Source organism: Brassica napus, chromosome C2 (assembly GCF_020379485.1).
Source record: "Brassica napus cultivar Da-Ae chromosome C2, Da-Ae, whole genome shotgun sequence".
NCBI lineage: Eukaryota > Viridiplantae > Streptophyta > Magnoliopsida > Brassicales > Brassicaceae > Brassica > Brassica napus.
Window position 1 is genome coordinate 57,385,488 of NC_063445.1, and position 22,963 is coordinate 57,408,450.

Here is a 22,963-nt window from a genome sequence, read left to right on the forward strand (position 1 = left end):
AAGTTAGTAGAACAAGAGATAATGGCATATTGGGACTTCTATGTTCTATGTTGCACAATGGAGTGCTCAGCTTGCCATAACTCCCCCCACTATGGACTCCATCCCTCTTTGGGCTCATGTTCGAGGTGTTCCCTTTGACCATCACTTGTAATCCTTTTGTTCTAGTGGATTCCGAGCATAGTCTCGGCGAGATGTAGCGACCCTCGTTAATGGGCGTGAACTCGTTAAATATCTGTGTGTTCTCCTTCTCTTAACTCTCACACTCTCTTATCCAAAGCTCTCTCTGTTTCATTCATCTCAACATAAATCTGTTCTGTATCTTTAAGTTAACACAACTAGAGTCTTGTCTGTTGAAGGAAATCTTAACAAACATATTTCCATACTGTTCTACCGGAGTGTATTAGTTGAATGTGACAATAGTTACCCGAATAGTTTCACGATTACCAACGTAAGACATGAACATATTCATCGGTCAAAACGGATATATGTATTATGCAAATTGATCTACGGTAGATCATCTACCATGTGCATGCACAAGTTAACTATGTGGATAAACCAACGCAACGTCTAGTCATCTTACCATAGTAGACTAATAGTATATAGTAGTTGTAAACAACTGTCTTATCTACATTCTACAATCATGTATACACATTGCTACATGTGTAACGTGATAATCATCATTTAACTAAGTCAAACCACGTTTGGGCAAGTTAATTGAGACGCGTTTTCTGATTGATGAGAGAAATCGAGTCAAAGGAAGCCTATAAAACGGCTTCTTCTTCTTTTCCATCATCACCCATTAATCTCTTCTCCTTTAAGACAAATCTTGTTTTTTTTTTGTTTTTGTTTTGTTATATATTCTTATTCTTCCACAAAGAAGAAGACATTCCGGTATTAACATTTTCTTCATAAACTCTCTTTAAATTCATATACGTGTACATATTTGTGTGTGTGTGTGCAAATTGTGTAATATTTTTACCAAAAAAAAAAATTGTGTAATATTTGTGTGTGAACTAATTGTATATTTGTATATATTCATCCCCACACGTTAGCGGACATGGCGGGAAACGGAAACACTGACGGAGAATTCAGTTTCTCGGCTGCGGCTGCGCGTGATGCGCTTCCTAGGATCACCACGGAGAAGGGAGCCAAGTCTACGACGTCGAGTGACGTGTGCCACGACGACACCGCGTCACGAGTCAACTTTCAGACCATCGATCAGCTCCACAGTCTCCAGAAGAAACGATCTGCACCGACCACTCCTCTCAAAGAAGGAGGTGGCGTAGTGATGGGAACCAGTGGCCCTACCACTCCTGTCTCCGGTGAGAGTATGCTTCAATCCGTCAGGTGTGTAAATTTGTTATTAATATAACCCAAGGTCCTAAAGTTTTTTAACTTTGTGATATGGAAATAAGAAATGTAATCAAGAAGTCAACAGAAAGTTGGATCTTAATTGATATATTTATAACACACAAAATGGAAGAATAACAATATCATACGGTGTACGTGATTTATAAATCCAGTATATAATATGACAATATGAGATATGGGAAAACAATGACACTGAACATATATAATTTGTTGATGAAACGACAGTGCATCGTTGGCTTCGTTGACGAGAGAGACAGGACCGAAGGTAATCAGAGGAGATCCGACGTCGGCGGCTAAAGTGATGGCACACGTGCCACAAACTCCTACGTCAGCTCCGGCTGCTGACGTCAGTGACAGTTCTCTGAAATTCACTCACGTCCTTCACAACCTCTCTCCCGCAGGTAACCATCCAAAACGCAGACCATCTTCATTAACAAGATTTGATTACATATTTTACAAAACAAAACGTCACATTTTGAATTTTATGGTTGCAGAATTGTACGAGCAGGCGATAAAATATGAGAAAGGATCGTTCGTGACATCGACCGGTGCGTTGGCCACTTTGTCGGGAGCCAAAACTGGTCGGTCTCCTAAAGACAAGCGTGTAGTTAAGGATGAGACAACTGCGTCCGAGCTCTGGTGGGGCAAGTAAGTCCCTCTCTATCTTCATTTACATAATCAAAATCACCACATGAAAAATTGATAAGAGGTTGTGGCTTTATTTTGTTCCCTTATAATATAGATTGTAAAATTTTCAACAGTAGCTTTAGTTTTTATTGTAGATCTATATCAATAACTTTTAAAGCACTAAATATAAAGTTCTCTAAACATGTTTTATTACAGAAACATACATTAAACTATGATATAATTTATTTTTAACATATGTTGACTTTTACATTATATTACATTATTTTTAACAGAGGATCACCAAATATCGAAATGGATGAACAAAGTTTTTTGGTGAACCGAGAAAGAGCTGTTGATTACTTGAACTCTTTGGACAAGGTAACTCAAACAAACATCAAAGACTGCATGTAGTTAAAAAATTATTTGCACTATTAGGGATAAATACAAACATTTATTTGGTTATATTTATATTATATCGTCAGGTGTTTGTGAATGATCAATACCTAAACTGGGACCCAGAGAACAGAATCAAAGTCAGAATAGTATCAGCAAGAGCTTACCATTCACTTTTCATGCACAACATGTGTATCCGTCCAACAGCTGAAGAGCTAGAGAATTTCGGGACACCTGATTTCACGATCTACAACGCTGGAAAATTCCCATGTAACCGTTTCACCCATTACATGACATCATCGACAAGTGTCGACATAAACCTAGGAAGAAGAGAGATGGTGATTCTAGGGACACAATATGCTGGAGAAATGAAGAAAGGACTTTTCGGTGTGATGCATTATCTGATGCCTAAGAGAAAGATTTTGTCTCTTCACTCTGGTTGCAACATGGGCAAAGAAGGCGATGTTGCTCTTTTTTTTGGTTTATCTGGAACCGGAAAAACTACGTTGTCGACAGATCATAACCGATATTTGATTGGAGATGATGAGCACTGTTGGAGTGAGACTGGAGTCTCGAACATCGAAGGTGGTTGTTACGCGAAATGCATTGATTTATCGAGGGAGAAAGAGCCTGATATCTGGAACGCTATCAAATTCGGAACTGGTATGTACATCATTAAAACAAAAACTCTTTTGCCCTAACGTATAACTCACGTTTCGCATTTTGGGGACAGTTTTGGAGAATGTTGTGTTTGATGAGCACACAAGAGAAGTGGATTATACAGACAAATCAGTGACGGAGAACACACGTGCGGCTTATCCTATTGAGTACATCCCTAACTCAAAGATACCGTGCGTTGGACCACACCCTAAGAACGTGATCTTATTGGCTTGTGACGCTTTTGGTGTGCTGCCGCCAGTTAGCAAGCTGGATCTTGCTCAGACTATGTATCATTTCATCAGTGGATACACTGCTCTCGTAAGTCTTCTATCATCATATAACACACAGCCAGATACGACTTTCAGGTTGATGAGCAACGAATCTGTGGTTTTGTAGGTTGCGGGAACAGAGGAAGGAGTTAAGGAGCCAAGAGCGACTTTCTCGGCTTGTTTTGGTGCTGCTTTCATTATGCTTCACCCAACCAAATATGCAGCTATGTTAGCCGAGAAAATGAAAGCTCAAGGAGCCACCGGTTGGCTTGTTAACACCGGCTGGTCTGGTGGAAGGTACAACCCATCCATCTCTACTTCAAGCTCTCAGAAAACCACAAAAAAACATGTGTCATTGTTATAACTTTGAAATGTTGATAATTTTGCAGCTATGGATCTGGAAGTCGAATCAAGTTGGCGTATACAAGAAAGATTATTGATGCTATACATTCGGGTAGTCTCTTGAATGCAACTTATCAGAAAACTGAGATTTTTGGTTTGGAGATTCCAAATGAAGTTGAAGGAGTGCCTTCTGAGATTTTGGAGCCTATGAATGCAGTAAGTTCTAGAGAGATTAACTTTATATTTTATTTAACATGAGTCAGAATAAACCCCATATATTGTAAAAACTATGAAAATTGACATTATTCGGTTATGTGTGTTTTGGTGCAGTGGGAAGACAAAGTGGCTTATAAGGACACATTGTTGAAGTTGGCTGGTTTGTTTAGAAACAATTTTGAGACATTCACAAGTCATAAGATCGGAGAAGATGGAAAGTTGACTGAAGAGATTCTTGCAGCTGGTCCAAACTTCTAAAGTGATGAAGATTATGATGATGAACCAATAATGTTTTCAAAAAGTACAACAACATAAAAAATAAAGTGAATAAAGGAGAGAGTCCACGAATTTCAAGAAAACTCCATTTGATTATCGGTCATATTTTTTCCAATTGAAATTCTTTTCATGAATGTTTGTTTACTTACAAAATAAGTTTACATGCTCTGTTCAACCAAACTAATCTAAGTATCATTTCTTCACATAGTTGCAATGGTAGCAAGTATTTTTTTGGTTCTTGTATTGTTGATCTAGGTTTCTTGGGATTTATCTTGGATTCAAATAGCTGCAAAGGTAGCAATTATGAAGTGTGTATGTAAACAATGATTGGTTTTCAACTTTTGAGTTAAATGTAAGAAACTGAAACAGTGAAACCTATCATTCACATGCAAAATATCTATAAATCAAAAGTCTTCAATGTTTTTCTGATGAGATCGTTTCCTAACTTTATATTTTATTTAACATGAGTCAGAATAAACCCCATATATTGTAAAAACTATGAAAATTGACATTATTCGGTTATGTGTGTTTTGGTGCAGTGGGAAGACAAAGTGGCTTATAAGGACACATTGTTGAAGTTGGCTGGTTTGTTTAGAAACAATTTTGAGACATTCACAAGTCATAAGATCGGAGAAGATGGAAAGTTGACTGAAGAGATTCTTGCAGCTGGTCCAAACTTCTAAAGTGATGAAGATTATGATGATGAACCAATAATGTTTTCAAAAAGTACAACAACATAAAAAATAAAGTGAATAAAGGAGAGAGTCCACGAATTTCAAGAAAACTCCATTTGATTATCGGTCATATTTTTTCCAATTGAAATTCTTTTCATGAATGTTTGTTTACTTACAAAATAAGTTTACATGCTCTGTTCAACCAAACTAATCTAAGTATCATTTCTTCACATAGTTGCAATGGTAGCAAGTATTTTTTTGGTTCTTGTATTGTTGATCTAGGTTTCTTGGGATTTATCTTGGATTCAAATAGCTGCAAAGGTAGCAATTATGAAGTGTTTATGTAAACAATGATTGGTTTTCAACTTTTGAGTTAAATGTAAGAAACTGAAACAGTGAAACCTATCATCCACATGCAAAATATCTATAAATCAAAAGTCTTCAATGTTTTTCTGATGAGATCGTTTCCTAAGAGCATGCGCAACGGTGAGACTCATTGGAGTTTTTAGCGACAAGGACATTTCGGATTAATCCTGGATATTTTGGATTTTTATTAAAAAAAAAAAAAAAAGATGACCATTCACGGACCGCCACGTAGTCGTGGGGACCCGCAAATAGTGCAAGGATTCACTAAGAAATAATCCTTATTTAGAAATTTTAAGGGTTGAATCCTTAGCTTTTGGTGGAGTCCACTGATTATTTAATTATTTTTTCTCTAAGGACTCTCACTTAAGGATTCCCGTTGCGCATGCTCTGACTCTTTTCCCAATTAATGAAGCAATCTCTAGTCTATAAGATGCATTTATGATTTCTGCATCATAAATATAAACCACACCAACTTGTATTTATCTGGTTTCATTTGGGTGTTTACGTCTATTTGTATAGATTTGTATTGAAATTTTTGGGTCAAGCATACAAAACTGTTGCTATCATAATGTTTGCTTCCATCTGAGCAGCAAGGTTTTTTTTTTGAACACCACTGAGCAGCAAGGTTTTGATCAAAAGGTTCAAGTATGAGACGACACAGCACCTTATGCATGGTAACATATAACAGATGGCTATTGTACTAAATTTTGATTTAGTTTACTGGTTAAGTTTGTAAGTACTGATAATGAATGATCCTACATTTCCTTTAGCAATTAGTAGGCAATGTGTTTCAGTTATGAAATGTACAACTTCTTGTTTTGTTAATTGTATATTGCCGGTTTGATTGTATATTTGATGTTTTGTTTATTGTGTGTTAAGGGTTTGTTTGAAGGTCTAAAGCTTACAGAAAACAAGATGGTAGTATCTTCTCTTCCATCTAGTCTTGTTAAGACTATAGTTTGCGAAAAAAATCTCTCTTATCAGTATTTAATTTTGAATTGTATTTTTCTTTAAACTAAATTTTAATTTTGAATTGTTTTGTCTATGAAATGTATGAAGATGATGTGGCTAACATCAGAAAGGCCAAGGATTGAAACCAAATAACGTGTGAAATAAGTGAACAAATCCGCATTGAATATTTGCGGGTTTTTTTGCTTAATGAGTGACAGCTTAATTCTACTTTACAAGTTGGCGTTTACTGAATATACTAATTACTGCTCCCTCTGTTTTTAAAAGATACATATTCTATACTTTTTACATATATTAAGAAAACTCATTAAATATGCATTGTTTTTTGTGAATAACAATTTTTCATAATTTTTAGCCAATAGAAATTCAATAAACACTATTAATTTTTTTTGAAACTTACAATTTTTCATAAAATCATACTTTGAAAAAGTAAAAAATGTATCTTTTCGAAATTTTTTTTTTCCAGAACATACATCTTTTATGAACGAAGGGAGTATTGTTTAATACTACCAAAATAAGTATAATCTAAACTCCACTATCTTTGTCTTTGGACCGACACATTTCCCTCCTAATCCTGTTCAAACCTAAAAATTACCAATTCATGAAATCAACTCCTAATCCAATTGTGTGTTTATGAGTTTTTTTTTCTGAAATTTATTGGGAGTAAAAATTTCAAATGCTATATACAGATATACTTGTGGAAGATCTTATCAAACACATTAAGCTTCTAGCGACATGAGGAAACGTTGAACTTTATGCAAAAGGATGTCATGATTATCTCATGATTACGATACAACAACATGTTTTATGGAGTATTTAATTATTATTAGATTAGTCATTAGTGTAACAAAAAGAGGGTGTACACTTGTCATGAGAGTCTTATCATAGAAGTAGGATTCACCTTCTTTTGCATAGAATACTTCCAGAAAGTAAATGAATCCTAAAAAGTACCATCAGGGAAAGAGAAGATAAAATCATGGAAGAAAGAAAGATGCCTTGAGATATATATTTCGATCAAAAAAAAATATATTGTCGTGATCTTCCTCTTCTGTGTCTTTACCTGCTGTTTGACAATTATTTTCCACCTCTTTTCACTATTTTTACTGTTAAGTAGATCATTCAATTTTAGTCAATCTTGTATGTGTTATCATCAAAAATATTTTCTAGATGGATTTCATTTATTAAGATAATTACTTAAATCAAATTAGAATGCATATGATATAATCATGGATGGATTTCGCAGATCCTTGAATACTAGGTTGAAAAAAAAAATCATGGATGGATTTCGCAGATTCTTGAATAGGGTCCTTTCATAGCTTGAAAACGAAATCATAGACATGATTTTTTTTTTCTTTGATAAAAATAGACATGATTTTAGAATATCAAATCCAATATATTTTTTAGTTCGCTAAAAATCGGCTCATTCAGCAGTACGTCTTAACTCCTAACTTAAAGCAAACCACATTATTAATATATGTTTTTAACATAATTACTGATATATGTTTAACACAAAAGTTTTGGTTATTATTGAAATTTTAAGACACTAAAAAGAACCGTAGGCTTCATTGAGCAAAAAAAAAGGGAGGGGGGGGAGGGGGGGGATTGAATTAGCGTAAATGTCATATATAAGCATAGGAAATTTGGAAAAGAAGGGATGGCCTACGCTGCAAGACCAATTCCTGTTTCCTACTAGTGTTGTTGAAATCTGAATACAATTTTTATTTTATTTTTATCACCCTTAGCTTCAAAGTTCAGACTTTATTTAACCTTTCCATAAAAAAAGATATTTTACCCATGATGGTACATATTTTATTTCACAAATGCATATAAACACAGTGAATAATACCTCAATAATTTGAAGACTTTATATTTCCAAGTGCTTTGACTTTTAACCCTTTAGTAACCATCACAAGTCAAGTCAAAAAAAAATTGTTTCCTCTAGAAGCTTTGGCTCATTTAAACTTGAAAAATGAACCCATTCAAAGTTACATTTCAAATCTTATTTGTTTGTTTATGAGTATTCAATAATAATATTTCACTTGTTTTGCAATATACTAAATTATTATAAACAATACATCCAAATTGACCGATATTTATTTTACATAAAAGATTAGGAGAAAAAACAATATTAACCATATACGTTTGTATAAGAACGTCCAAAATTGTGACGACACTTAATAAGAGACTGTGGGTTTTCTTGTTCCTTAATCTCAGCTGCCGTGGAAAATGTGTTAATTAGTAAATTACTATTAAGTAATGCTATGTTCTTAACATACCTATCAAATCTTTGATTAAAATTTAATTATGGGTCCATGAGACAGTCGTCATTATTAGGTTCAGTAGCTATACTGCATGATTACTAATTAAGTAGCTATATTTTTATAAGAATTAAACAAATCTATCAATATATCACCACTTTTCAGTTCAAAAAAAAAAAAAAATATATATATATATATCACCACTTCATTATATATTACCGTTTAGCTATATTTCTATAAGAATTAAACAAATAGATCGAACAAATCTATATATACATATATTTTGTGTTAAAAAATGTTCATCTTATAATGCCTTTAAAATTCGTTAGATGTAATTTTTCTCCGAGGGTTGGCAAAGTTTTGTTCACCAACCATAACGGAATTCCCTCTCACAAAATTCCGATATCTCTGTTATACCTTTCATTTCATCTCTTTTGGTACATATCAATAACTCATATCCTTTTCAAAAGGGTAATATTATATTAACAAGTGATTCATCGATCACGCACCAAATCCTATATATGTTTGGTGATGATTTTGGACATTTAATTTCATGGATTTGATTATTTATCTTCAATATTTTGGTATACTATAGATAAGTTGTTTGTATGTATCAAAGAGCGTTTAGTTACAATTAATTAGCGAACAGCAAAGGACGTTATACGATGCTACTCTTTTGTTAAATCCACGCTTAATTAGTTTTGATCTAAGAAAACTTTGTATGCCAAAAGTTTTTTTTATTGGTAACGACGATGGTCTACATCCTTTATCGAACTTCAAATAGGCGATACATGATACCAGTGTTCTCATATATTATTTTCTTGAGAACTATTAATATATATTTTGATCAGTGAGCTGTTGTTCAATACGAGTTTCTGTATATTTATATTTTCTAGATGGTTCACACATTTCCATCACCAAACATTCGAAGTATTTGTCTCTATCTCGATAAGTATATACTCCTCTGTACTATATAGACTACAACATCAATTACTAAAAATATATTAATAATATATATAATCTTACGTACTACGTACAAGTCTCATTTAGTCATTAATTGGTTCAAAATTTTGAAAATATTGAATTATTTTGTTACTCTTCATGACCAAGTCTATCACGTGCATGTAATAAAAAGTACACATAAAAGCATTATTATCCAGGATTTCAATAATGCTCTAATCGGTCTTTCTTCTTATTCGTAAGCTGCCATGCAAGTGGGCCTTCAAGCTTCCGTGAAGTCTTATGTAATAATTACATACACACGCACACACGCACACACGCTATATATAAGTATGTATGTATATGCATATTAATTAATCCATATGTAACTCCATTATAATCAAATCGAAGGTATTTGTGATTTTGCATGCCATTTACTATTTATGTTAATCATACTCCTAAACCGCAGATCAAAGACTAATTATAAAATCCACTACTCGCTAGGACATGAATCATGAGGAAAACCTATATATAGCGTGTAATATCTAATGATATGCTTGTTTCTCGACAAAAAAAGTGTGTAGTATCATGCATACAATAATCATACATGTTTAAGCGTACATTTACTAGCAACACAGAATGGCGGATAAAATATAATTATAATAACTAACTGCAAAAACTCTACAGTGATAACACAACGATTTTTTTTTTTTTTGATCAAACCATACTTCCATTATACTGAAACGAGTTTAAACTCCATTACAGGAGTATACAACAAGGCCATAGCAAGCCAAACAGACAAACAAACTGACTGAAAAATAGAGAGATAGCTTAAGAAAACAACTTACAAAAGAAGACCATAAAAAGTGTATAACAACAATTTCATAGGCTTTTTGACAAATTGCATCCAGTGTAACCCAAAGGGTCACAATCACTGCCTCAAAGGCAGAGAAATGCACTAGCTGGGAAGAAAATCCTTGCAATACCAGCAATGCTTGTTCATCCAATTCGCTCCATACATGAGGAAATATTGGGAAAATAGATTGCTCCAGACAGGAAACACCCAAGAGAAAAGTACTCGTCTCAACCGGCTTCAACAGAAGGAATATCATAGATAGTGTTTCTTCAATCTGCCACCAAGAAGAAACACACACTAACATAGCACAAAGAGCCAGATTGAACACAAGAAACAAACTGCATACTGCAGTAGAGATTGGCACTGAGGCCATATAGATGCTACTAACGAGCACAAGAGTAGAACCTAAGGAGAAAGACTCCATCGGAACATCACAAATTAATACCAGGAGCCGCATATCCAGTGCCTCCCATACAACCCATGTTTCATACCATTCAACAGAATAATGAACCGAGAGTGAAGCGCAGAGGCAAACCTGGAAGAGAACATCAGGACATGATCGAAAAGGAGACCACACTGTGCGCCGGTGGTATAACAAACTGCATCCAGCAGTACATAGACGCCCTGAGACGAAAGATGAGACACCAACAGACAAGTGATGAGTGTCTCCGCCTCTCATCTTACTCGTCAAAATTGGCGAATGAGATTCCAGATCTTGGATTTTGGGAAACGCATGGGATGAAAGGCTGGCGGCGGCGTTGAGGAAACGAAACAGAGCGAGAACAGAGGAAGCGTCGGGAGGGTCTGGTGGGTCCGGCGGAATGGTGGGAGAGAGAGATTCAAACCAAAAAAGCTTACACGGTGGTGGGTCGGGAGGAGGCCTGAAACGCGACGGAGCAGGAGCAGTCATCATCAGGAGCATTGCGGAAGAGAAGATTTGCTTCAGGAGGAGGAAGGTTGAACGGCGGAGTTGAAGCGGATGAGATCCATCAAAACGGCGTGCATAGGGAAATGGGCCTGAGAGGTTTTACCCAGGACGAAGGAAGCGTTTGGTTGTTATGAGGATTGCTTGATAACACAACGATTAATTTCCACTATTTCAAAAAAAAAAAACTCAAAAGTGATTATAAATTTAGAACTAGATGCAACTCATACAATAAATTACAAAATATATTTCATAGTTTTCAAGTCTTGCTCTTCCATCCGGAAACTTATTCAGTAATAAACTGTTCTGAAGTTAGATGAATACAGCCTAAAATCTAGAATATAGGAAGGAAGAGACAAAAGAGTCAAAGGGTGGCGGCCGGCTAAGCAAACATTATAATTGACGGGGTGTTTTACATATAATTGGTGGGATTTATAATTAACAAAATTTCCTTAAGACTAAATATACTTCATTAGTATTGAACTCTAGATGCTGATGCAGGAGCAAAGACAAATGAGAAAAAACATTAGTTCCCCCTTCTCTGTCATTCATTTCTAAATTCTACTAATATTTTATCACATAATTTATATCATCAAATTTCCAATTCCATAAAGTAACTTTTATTCATTTTTAAACCCTAACTTTTGACATCTTCATCACAACTATCTCCTCCAGCTATTATATACTCTCTCCTTTAATTTTTTCTTCATTCACATATACTTTTCTCCATTATACACATTTCCGTGTATGTATATATAAGAACCTCACATACACGCACCATCATACAAACATCCTCCTCCTCCTCTTCATCATCAACATAGTTGAGAAAGATAAAAAATAAAGAGGGAGAGAAAGAGAAAGAAACACATCAAGAACAAGAATCACGAATCAAGAAGATGGGAAGAGCACCGTGTTGTGACAAGGCTAACGTGAAGAAAGGGCCTTGGTCTCCTGAAGAAGATGCAAAGCTCAAAGATTACATCGAGAGTAGTGGCACAGGAGGCAACTGGATCGCTTTGCCTCAGAAGATTGGTATATAATTATGATTTAAAATAGTTTGAGACGGTTTGAATATTCTATAGCAAATAGAACTTTCGTGTACATATTTTCGCGTTGATATTTTGTATATATTTTATATGTACATGTATATAGGTCTAAGGAGATGTGGGAAGAGTTGCAGACTAAGGTGGCTTAACTATTTGAGACCTAACATCAAACATGGTGGCTTCTCTGAGGAAGAGGACAACATCATTTGTAACCTCTATGTTACTATTGGTAGCAGGTACTATACTCTACTTGGGTCAAGATTATTAATTAAAGAATTAGAGAACCATTATGTTTATATGTTCAATGGTTTTTTTTTAAAAGGTGGTCTATAATTGCTGCACAATTGCCTGGAAGAACAGACAACGATATCAAGAACTATTGGAACACGAGGCTGAAGAAGAAGCTTCTTAACAAACAAAGAAAAGAGTTCCAAGAAGCTCGGATGAAGCAAGAGATGGTGATGATGAAACGACAGCAACAAGGACAATGCCAAAGTAATGGTAGTACGGATCTTTATCTGAACAACATGTTTGGATCATCACCATGGCCATTACTGCCTCAGCTTCCTCCTCCTCATTGTCAAGTACCTCTTGTGATGATGGAACCAACAAGCTGCAATTACTACCAACCGACACCGTCTTGCGCATTAGAACAAAAGCCATTGATCCCACTCAAGAACATGGTCAAGATTGAAGAAGAACCGGAGAGATCAAACCCTGATCATCATTATCCGGAAGACTCAATGACAAACTCTTATGATCTTTCCTTTTCTCAGCTTTTGTTAGATCCTAATTACTACCTGGAATCAGGAGGAGGAGAAGGAGAGTTTGCTCTCATGAGTAGCAGTACGAACTCTCCATTACCAAACACAAGTGGTGATCACCATCAACATCAAAAAGAGATTACTCAATGGTTTGGGAGTAGTAATTTTCAAACAGAAGCTATCAATGATGTGTTCTTAAACAACAACAACTTAGCGAATTTTGAGACCAACGACGAGAACGCAAAACTATATGCAAACTCATCAGTAACCGGAGCTGGAGCAGCGTTTGCCGGAGGAACGACGAGTACATCGGCTGATCAAAGCACAATAAGTTGGGAGGACATAACCTCTCTTGTTAACTCCGATGATGCAAGTTACTTCAATGGGCCAAATCATGTGTAATTTTTTCTGCAAAATTTTATTTTTACTTATATATATAAAGAGGTTTTTGTATAAGTATATATGACATAAGAGAGTGGTAAAAAAAATCACATGGATTGAGATTAATATTCTCATATTTGTGTATTTTAGCTTCAACTTAGCTTTATTCACGAAGAACAATATATATGATCTTTTGAGTTTTTCTTTTTGATTAATGCTTTTATAAATTTGAAAGAGATTCTACCTTTTAGCTTCTTCCTTTTTCCCTAATTAATTAGGTCTTTCGAAAATCTAAAAATATTTTCAAATTACAATACATCTGACACATATAAGAAGAAAGAAACAGCTATGAATATAAATTTGAGAGCCTAAAAGAGGATTGTCTTTTAAACGCACCAACGTACATCCATCAATATAAAAGTTTTTTTTTTTTTTTTTTGATCAAACAATATAAAAGTTCTTATTTTTAAAAGATAACACTGTTAATCATCTTATATATACGACATGGTCGTGTGTATAATACACATGAATTGTTAGGTGCCTATAGTATTCATAAAGAATCCAAGGGTGATTTCGTGTTTCCTATTCAACTCCACTGGAGTATATAACCATGCGTGTAGATATGCATGATTATGATACATTTGTCGATATTTATAACAGTAAAAACATTCATGACAGTCAAATTTGCTAAATCAGGTCATATATAACAATCCAAATTTTATTGTTTTATAAATTAAATCACCAATGACTTCGAATACTTTCAACAGTTGAATATTATTACTGAGGTATTTGTTATTTTATTCTGTCATTAAGCAGCTTATTTCTGTAAATGCGTTTTGTACGTAGTTGAATAATCATTTACATATTTAATTAAAAAGGATGCAGCAATATGGACACGTACATGGTCGGATCTATATGGCTTCGTCTGATAAGAGATACTATGACAAACACTCAAATACACATATGCAAGTGTGTGTATACACATATGCAAGTGTGTGTATGCACAACTATACATGTTCATTTTTCTCAAAATAATAGATGTTAGTTGTCATTTATTTTCTTATATATATATATATATATATATATATATACAGTATGTGTTTGTGTTGGAAACAACCATTATTGTGTAAGAATGATTAAAAATATACTGTTAATTAATAAAGAACGAATAAATAAACATATGTTTCAAAAAAGAAAATCTAACAATGTAGAAGAGTTTTTTTGTGATAACAAAATGAAGAGGAGTTGTCTTACCAATTCAACGAAAGAGTACGTACAGCTTCGAAACTCTCTTTCTAGTCAGTTTGGTTTTCAAGATCACAAAATCAAATGATGTCATTCAAAATTCTCTTTCTCTGATCGAGTTTGGCACATATCTTTGCCCATTCAAACCTCCAAACAAAATCATGTTCACTTGCACTTGCACCCTTTTTTTTGGTAAAAGATTTTTTGCACCTATTTTTATCTCGAGTGAACAATACAATGTTATATCTTTATATCTACCAAATTGAAAACAATATACATATACACATATAATATATATTAAACAAAATTATGATAATCTATAGTATTAATTTAATATTTGTATATTTCTATTCTCTCTATTCAATACTATTAAAATTTAGATTTTATATAAATTGAAAACTATATTTTTTAAATTTTTATTGATATAATACATTGTGTTTTTTTTTAAGAACAGAAGCGTGATTCCAAAACAGAATCGTAAGTTTCAAACGTGTTTTTAAAGATAATATTTTAGAAACGTTTTGGAAGCGAGATTCCGTAAGTTTTGACAAGGTTTCGATTCCGATTCCGATCCCGAATCAGGAAACGGACGTCCGATGAAGCTTCCATGCAAACGTAGTTAACTACACACAGGGAAAACGGTAATGATATGACGACCTGAGACAATATATATCTAACAGTCCACTACGTTTTAAATCTTTAAATCTTTTGCTAGAAAATGACATATTATCTATGGTTTATACTTATTCAACCGTGCCTGATCGATTACTACTATACGTAAATAAATAATAGTTCAGAGGAAAGATTATTGTTTATTTCGTTTTTGTATATACATACACGTAAGGACAACAGAATAAAAGTATGTTCTTTGTTTTAAAAAAAAAAGCCTGTTTCCAAGAAATATAATTGAAAAATTAGTCTCTGAAAGACAAGTCATTTTGCATGTTTCCAAACATTCTCTACAAACAGAAAACCGACAAAACTTATGGAATTATCCGCATCTAATTAATACTTAACTTAAATCAAATTATGATAAAATTATTTAGGGGGTTATTGGTAGTTAAATTTCGAAGGAGTTATAAAATTTAGAGATTCTATTGTTATTGGTTTATGTATTTTTACAATTTTGTTAGAATCTTTTGTTATTGGTTTATGGACTTTTAAATTCTATATAAAATTCTTTGTTATTCAAAAAGTTTAATTTTTATTGATTTTTTAATTATCGTAAACCATCTTGTTATTGAGACATAAAATCTCTCTAGTTTTACTCATAACACTCAACTTTATAAATATCATCTATATTCATAAGATTCTTAGAATCTATGTAACAAAAAACACAAATCTACAAACACAAAAAGTTGTGTATTACATTTTTGTTGTCATGTGAAAGATAATTGTAAAAAGAAATTTAAAGATAAAAAAATTATTAAAGATAACATAATCAAGAATCATGAAAATATCATAGGTTGACCTTATAAAACTTTAAACAAAAATCAAACAAGACATATTCAAATATTAAAAAATAATAAAAAAAAAATTTAACATCAAATAACTATATTTCTTGAAATAAAAAAAAAATTAAGTATTTTTATTGAAAGATAAATCTGGAAAAAAAAACATATACGTAAATTCATGCTATTCAATCATAATCAATGACAATTTATACAATACATATGACAAGAAGTCATCAAATCTACTTAACTCTTAAAAATCTTTGAACTTTAAAAATTTTCAGATTCCACGCGAATTCCATATCCAATAGGCCCCCTTAGTTAAATAGTCGTAATCTAGGGGGAAATTGAGGAGATTCTAGAGATAGTGATGCAGATTATGTATGTAAGCATTTGCATTAGTGGATGGCAAGACGTGTCATATCCATGTACGTGTATGCTATATTCTTAGCCATATAACTTTTTTAGTTGTATTAAATCATTCCTCATCTACCTACAAAACGCCATACCATAAAAAGTAAATTGACAAAAAATAATATGAAATGATTAATAAACCATAGCATATTTTTATCCTTATTGTTTAAAAAGTATATGAAAAAGGAAGACGGAATAATTATCGTTGAGAGGAATTCAAGTAACAAAACAATATACGAACGAGGGAGAGACTATTGATTCATGAGTATACGACTCACTTATGATTTATATTAAATCCATTGATTAGCGGTACATTCTGTCAAACCTTTAGACGATAAGTAAAACAAAACCATATGAAACCTTGATTAGCTTCGCGACAATTCGCCCCGCGACGACCTTGTTGTATATTTTTAAGCTTCTTATATATTTGTTTAACCATTAATATTGGAAGATTGTCAAAAAAGAACCAACGTTCTTAATATTTTGATAAATGCATATAATGCAGCTGATGCTGACACTCACTAACACGTTAACATTATTCACCCTGATTTTTTTCCTTTCATAATGTCAATGATCATCATCTTTTCAACTTTGTGGCTCTGTTTTCTGTCCGTTTTAAAAGTTAGGAATTTTGTTTTTATTAACATAAAATAATGAGATGTATTGTGAAAATGGGAGTAATGTCGCGTCGTCTGATTGTTTTCTGCGTCCTCTTAGACCATGATTATCCCTAAAACCACTAAAAATTTCTTAGATTTTTTTTATTTAATTTTATTTTGTCTGATTAAAAAAAAAATTAAAAAACGCATTAATTGCGGATCGCCACGTGTCGGTGAAATCCGCTAAGAGTGCAAGAAATAGATCAAAGTCTGTCCTTATTTGATGCTTTTGTGACCGATTCTTATCTTTCTATAGGGTCCACACAATATTTTTTCTCTAAAAACCCCTTTAAAAACCTGCCATAATCCTGCCCTTAGCTTTTTATCAATTAATTTATATTATATTTTTTTTGTCAATATATGGAAACATATAAGTTTTGTCTATTTCTTGTTATCTGCTTATGGAGAAACATATAGATACTGGTAAATTTCCGCTACTTTAAATAAAATAATGAGAAAATTTTCCACTTGACCATTAAAAATATATTATATATTTCTTCCACTAATTATTTAGCATATCTTTCTTACCATTTTTTTCTAATAAAACCAGATTTTTTTTTTTTTTGTTCAACATAAAACCAGATCAAAATATCCCCCACTTACCTTTTAATCAAACCCTCCTTCGATCAAAAACTATTAAGGCCCAATAACCCATGTAATGGGAAACATATAAGCCCATTATAAGATATGAACAATATGTTTCTCGTAAGGTCCACAAAGGCAGTGACTTAGCAGAGATACTCAAGTGGTGGCTTTGAATTTGAGAATTAAGCATCATCATGTCATTAAATTACTTAGATTGAAAGGCATGAAGAGCCGACTAATTTTATTATCTTTGGAAGAACAATACACAACAAGTCAAGTAATAAAAATAAATTTAAAAGAGAGATTAATTTTAACAATGTTCAAAAAGATGGGAAGAGGAGGATGAACGTTGATAAACTCCATGAGCATTAATCAGTAGACTTTATATTATAATTCATGCCGGTGCATCTAAGCTAAAGAGACGAATCTTTGTGCGATTTAATTCTTGCTTTTTAAGTAACAAATGTGCGATGAATCTTTCTTAATCGTGCACATATTAAGTGGATGTATAAACGAAGCACAACATTAATCAAAGTTCTACTGTTATTAAAATATAATAAAAATAAAATATGCTCTTTAATAAAAAAAGTTAAAGTGACTTCCCGATTCATAAGCTTTGCATCAAGTACGAGAAAGGCTAACGTGACCCACATACCATATATATATTATTTTTTTGAACAACACCCACATACCATATTAGAGCTTAAAATATATGAAGTTTTAGTTCATTTTTCACTATGTTTATGTATGCATCAAGTACGTGTGTGTGATGTAAGTAGCAATTCCATGCGTAGATGGCCTCTCATGCATATATGAAAGACATCAAACGGGGTCCACAAGTATATTTTTGTATTTAGGAATCCAAGTGATTTGTCCTATTGTTCGAAGTCAAATATGGATAAAAACTAAATCGTTACAATTCATTTTTTCTTACGCATATGAATTTGATCAATATATATATATGTGCATGCAGGAGATGTTATAAGGTTTTGTGTCACGGCATGTGCAGTTATATGGCCTTATTCGTGAAGCCCACGTGACTCATAGCTTGGTTCAAACTTTTTTTTTTTTTGAACTTTATGGGTTCAAACTTGACATGTTTTTTCCGGTTTATTTGCCAACTAACCATGTTTTGAGTACAAATTAGGTGAATGTCATTGATTTTGACATAATGTAATTTATGACATTTACACCATAAAGTGTCTGGTTTTATCCTTCTTCTTTACAGGTACCGAGTAAATGTGTTGGAGTGAATAAGGTGGCCAACAAATTATAAGGTCTAGAACACCTGAAAACTATTCCAAATAAAAGAAGGAAGAACCACCCACGTATACCTTTATTCATCACATACATATGCACGAGTGTTCTATTCCATATCACCGATGTAGTATAGGATTATAACTCTACTTACAACCCCTAAATATTAAACATATCCGATTCACAATCCTAGATACTAAACTTTACCTCAGTCTTACCCCAAGCCCTAAATACTAAATCCTAAACTCTAATCAGTAAACACTAAACCCAAATATAAACCATAAACTCAAACATAAATTCAAAATCCACATAGAATAGAACAAAACAAATAACATAGTACATTGAATGAACATGATTGTATGGAAGAAGTTAATGTTGATCTTAACCATACCCTCTCACCTTCTAAATACTAAACCCTAAACTCTAATCACTAAACTCATCCAAATATAAAATCTAAACCCAAATATAAAGTATAAACCCTAAATCCAAACAAAATGAAATAAAATAAATAACATAGTACATATTGGTGAAATTATGAAATATCTATGATCGCAAGAAGAAGTTAATGCTGACCCCAGCCATACCCTCTCACCTTCTAAATACTAAACCTTAAACTCTAATCACTAAACCCTTACCCAAATATAAACCCTAAACCCAATTATAAATCATAAACCCAAATAGAATGGAACAAAATAAATAACATCGTACATATTGGTGAAATTATGAAATGTATATGATTGCATGGAAGAAGTTAATGATGACCCCAACTATACCCCTTCACCTTTTAAATACTAAACCCTAAACTCAAATCACTAAACCCTAATCCAAATATAAACCCTAAACCCAAATATCAAAATATAAAAAGTTCATGTGTAATATTAAATTATATTATGTAATATTAAACTATACAATATAGATCATAGTACAGTTTTTACAGGTTCAAAAACATGTAACGATAGTTAGAACTTAAGGAAATTACAAAATATAACACTTTTTAGTAAATGTCAAATGAAATGGAACCTGACGAAATAGTATAGTAACATAATATATCGCATAACAAACTATGTTTTCATGTTTCGTCTTCACTCAATGACAAATCTTGGATTGGGAAGATGGATGCACAGAGCCGTAACGCTGTCGGTCGGGGTGATGCTCCTCGCTCGTGTGATATGGAGGCAAATCGGTCCGGGTGATGCTCCTCGCCGCCTCGGCTGTAACTGCGGTGGCGCGCTGGCGGTTTTGGAAGCAGAGAAGGTTAGGATTTTGGGAGAAGTTTTTCGATCGCAAAAGACTCCTAGAACTCAGACAGTGTTGACAATGTCGATCTAATAAGTGAATGGAAGCTTCAACTCAGCCATGACAAACCTGACGAACAAAAGCAGAACGCCAAATTAATGGTAAGTAGTGTATGCTTATCAAACATAATATGCGGTGAAAAAAATAGCAGTGATACGGAGCATAATATAATATGTAATATTTTACATAGTTTAGTTGCTTTCGGTATAGTATGGAATAGAAACATACATGAAATGGAATAGCAATTATGTATACTTATACTACGATACTTCATGACGACTAGCTACATGGAATGGAACGATAAGACAACTACAAGATAAGATGTTCCATTTCAAACATAGTTATTAAGCTATTCCATTTGACATAGTCAATCAATATAGTTCTACCCCTCATATGTTCCTTTCGATTCCAAACATAATTTACCCCGGAGTACTTCGCAGTAAACATATGAATCCGACAAACCGGGGAACTTAAACCCTCAATCAATTCAGGGACCTCTCTCTACCAGATCCGACATGCAAATGAACCGTTGGGTTAGATTTAACAAATTAGATTAGGCTAGAGCTACAATATCTGCATAGGGGAAAAAAGCAGCGCAAGCATAGAATCAAAGCCAGAAAACCGAGAACTTACAGTATTGCAACATATCTCAGTCGAATCACCTATGTAAAAGAGAAGACGCTCGGGTGCTCTTTCTTGCCGATTGGATTGTAACGACGCCGGGGGCCAAGCGATTTCAGCAGCGGCTCTGCTATTCCCTTTATACCAGACTTCGCGATGTCTAAATACGGCAGAGCAGGCCAACGGTGGCTACGATGTAGAGCTAAGCGATGGGTTCGACGAGGGTGAGAAATTCGGCGACGGAGACCTTTTAGTTTTCCAAAAATTACCAAAGAAAGGTAAAAGAAGAGGTGGTGTAATTCTAATTACGCCACTAAGTAAATATGACAGTTAATAATTAGATATTTTTATTTTATTTTTCTTCAGGTTTCTCTGGTTGGCGTTAAGGACAAAACAGAATTAATACATAAAAGAGAGTGTCTGTATCAAAAACCTAGGACATTTGGTTATCCCGTAAATTATGGTTTATTTTGACGTTATAAAGGTTAATTCCTCTTTTTTTTTTCCTTTTTTTTCCTTTTTTTTTCTGGTAAACTCAAACTTGACATGTTGCATAATCTGTCTCTTATTTAGTAAATTGCCTACGCTCAACGTTTCTTGACTGTGATTCTGTGGGAAGATTTTATTCTCAAATTATTAAGTTTCATAGCATTTCATTAAGCTTTTTCTTACATAGCAATTTTATTTGAAATTCCATTATATTTACACAAAATTTTGGAGTTAACATTCAAACAATTTAAGTAAATCACATTTAAGATCATAACGATATAGCATTACACAAATTATATAAGATTAGTATTTAACTAATTAAGTTGACGTAGCGAATTTTTTCTTATAATATCATATTATCATTCTATTCCATGTTGCTTAATATATTTGCGATTAGTACTACGACCATGATAAAGACGAAATTTATTTGGTACAAAGAGTACACAAATCTCAGATTGTGAAGTTATGGTCGGTCATATGCAACTAGGACTTTTAAACACAACTAAATCTCGATCCGCGCAACCGTGCAGATTTTTGTTTTCAGTTATTTTTATATAACTTTTTTTTTCAATTCTAAATTGGTATATAATATAATATATATGTGTATATCAATTTTTAAAATATAATATGTTTACGGTATATTTTTTTCATTGAAGAGATTTTTTCAAGCTTTCATATGTATTTGTATCTTTTTCTATATATATATTTTTGGGTTATTATTTCATTATTAAAATTGTAACTATATATATAAAGATTAATAAAATATTGTTTTATTGTCATATTCAAAGATATTGTAACATTTCACAAATTAGAAAGTTTAAGAAAATTAAATTTTTCGCTTCATAGATTTATATTATCGAGTAAATAATTAAACATTTAGTTTTTGTTTAATTTTTAAAATAAACTATATAGTTTTAAATTTGTTTTCATTGGTTTAATGTAGTAAATATTAATCATTGTTAGATAATATGATTTTTGTTATTTAAAAAAGAATCTTTATAATTTTAAAGTTAGCATCGACAAATATTTAAATAATTAACATATGGAGGTATAGTATTACAACATTAAATTATATCTATTTAATTTATATTATCTATAAATCCAATGAATCATCTATTGTTTAAATCCAATAGATCATCTATTGTTTAAATCTAATTATTGATAGCCCAATAAAAATTTCTGGTAGTCCCAAAATTTAAATGATAAGATTAGAGATTAAATGTAAATGATTTTCTAGGAAAATGTCCATTAGATCCATTTTTAAAAAAAATCACACATGGATCAAAGTTGTGACTTCTGTTTTAATAGATAAGATACTCAATCAGTATTACGCATCACGGATCCTGAAATCCAACCAAATTCTCAATCTCATATCTCTCAGAGTGCATACATATGGCCATCACATTTTTAATCGAATAGTTAATTAATTCAGAGATTTTTGGGGACTCAACCACCAAGTTAATGCTCTTCACATGTAAGGATCATTTGCCGTTACGGCCGGTATAGCCGCGTATCATGCTTAAATTAAAAAGAAATCGGTTAGTAAAGTTGTATTTATATATTTCCTAGTCTTCGTAGTACCAACAAAGCTCATGGCATTTTCAATATTTTTAG

At 32.9% G+C, this 22,963-nt stretch overlaps 3 protein-coding genes across 4 annotated transcripts; 2 read left to right on the forward strand and 1 right to left on the reverse strand.

The window, feature by feature from the left end:
- The first annotated feature begins 596 nt into the window (after positions 1–596).
- LOC106382945 (phosphoenolpyruvate carboxykinase (ATP) 2-like) lies at positions 597–5,060 on the forward strand. Of its 2 annotated transcripts, XM_048747334.1 has the most exons (10): positions 597–891; positions 1,053–1,347; positions 1,597–1,772; positions 1,866–2,019; positions 2,292–2,376; positions 2,481–3,054; positions 3,125–3,369; positions 3,448–3,617; positions 3,710–3,878; positions 3,993–5,060. In XM_048747334.1, the coding sequence occupies exons 2-10, from the start codon at positions 1,058–1,060 to the stop codon at positions 4,134–4,136; spliced, it is 2,007 nt and encodes a 668-aa protein (XP_048603291.1). In that variant the 5' UTR covers positions 597–891; positions 1,053–1,057; the 3' UTR covers positions 4,137–5,060. The 2 variants fall into 2 exon arrangements, with proteins under 2 accessions (XP_048603291.1, XP_048603290.1); XM_048747333.1 differs by having other exon boundaries at positions 1,597–2,019.
- A 5,033-nt stretch (positions 5,061–10,093) lies between these two features.
- Positions 10,094–11,126, reverse strand: LOC111203278. The gene is made up of 3 exons (XM_022696850.1): positions 10,605–11,126; positions 10,278–10,490; positions 10,094–10,171 (listed from the first exon to the last, which is right to left on the reverse strand). The coding sequence occupies exons 1-3, from the start codon at positions 11,124–11,126 to the stop codon at positions 10,094–10,096; spliced, it is 813 nt and encodes a 270-aa protein (XP_022552571.1).
- Positions 11,127–11,898: 772 nt separating this feature from the next.
- LOC106380214 (transcription factor RAX3) lies at positions 11,899–13,568 on the forward strand. Its single transcript, XM_013820023.3, has 3 exons — positions 11,899–12,173; positions 12,294–12,423; positions 12,510–13,568. The coding sequence occupies exons 1-3, from the start codon at positions 12,038–12,040 to the stop codon at positions 13,351–13,353; spliced, it is 1,110 nt and encodes a 369-aa protein (XP_013675477.1). The 5' UTR covers positions 11,899–12,037; the 3' UTR covers positions 13,354–13,568.
- The last annotated feature ends 9,395 nt before the right edge of the window (positions 13,569–22,963 follow it).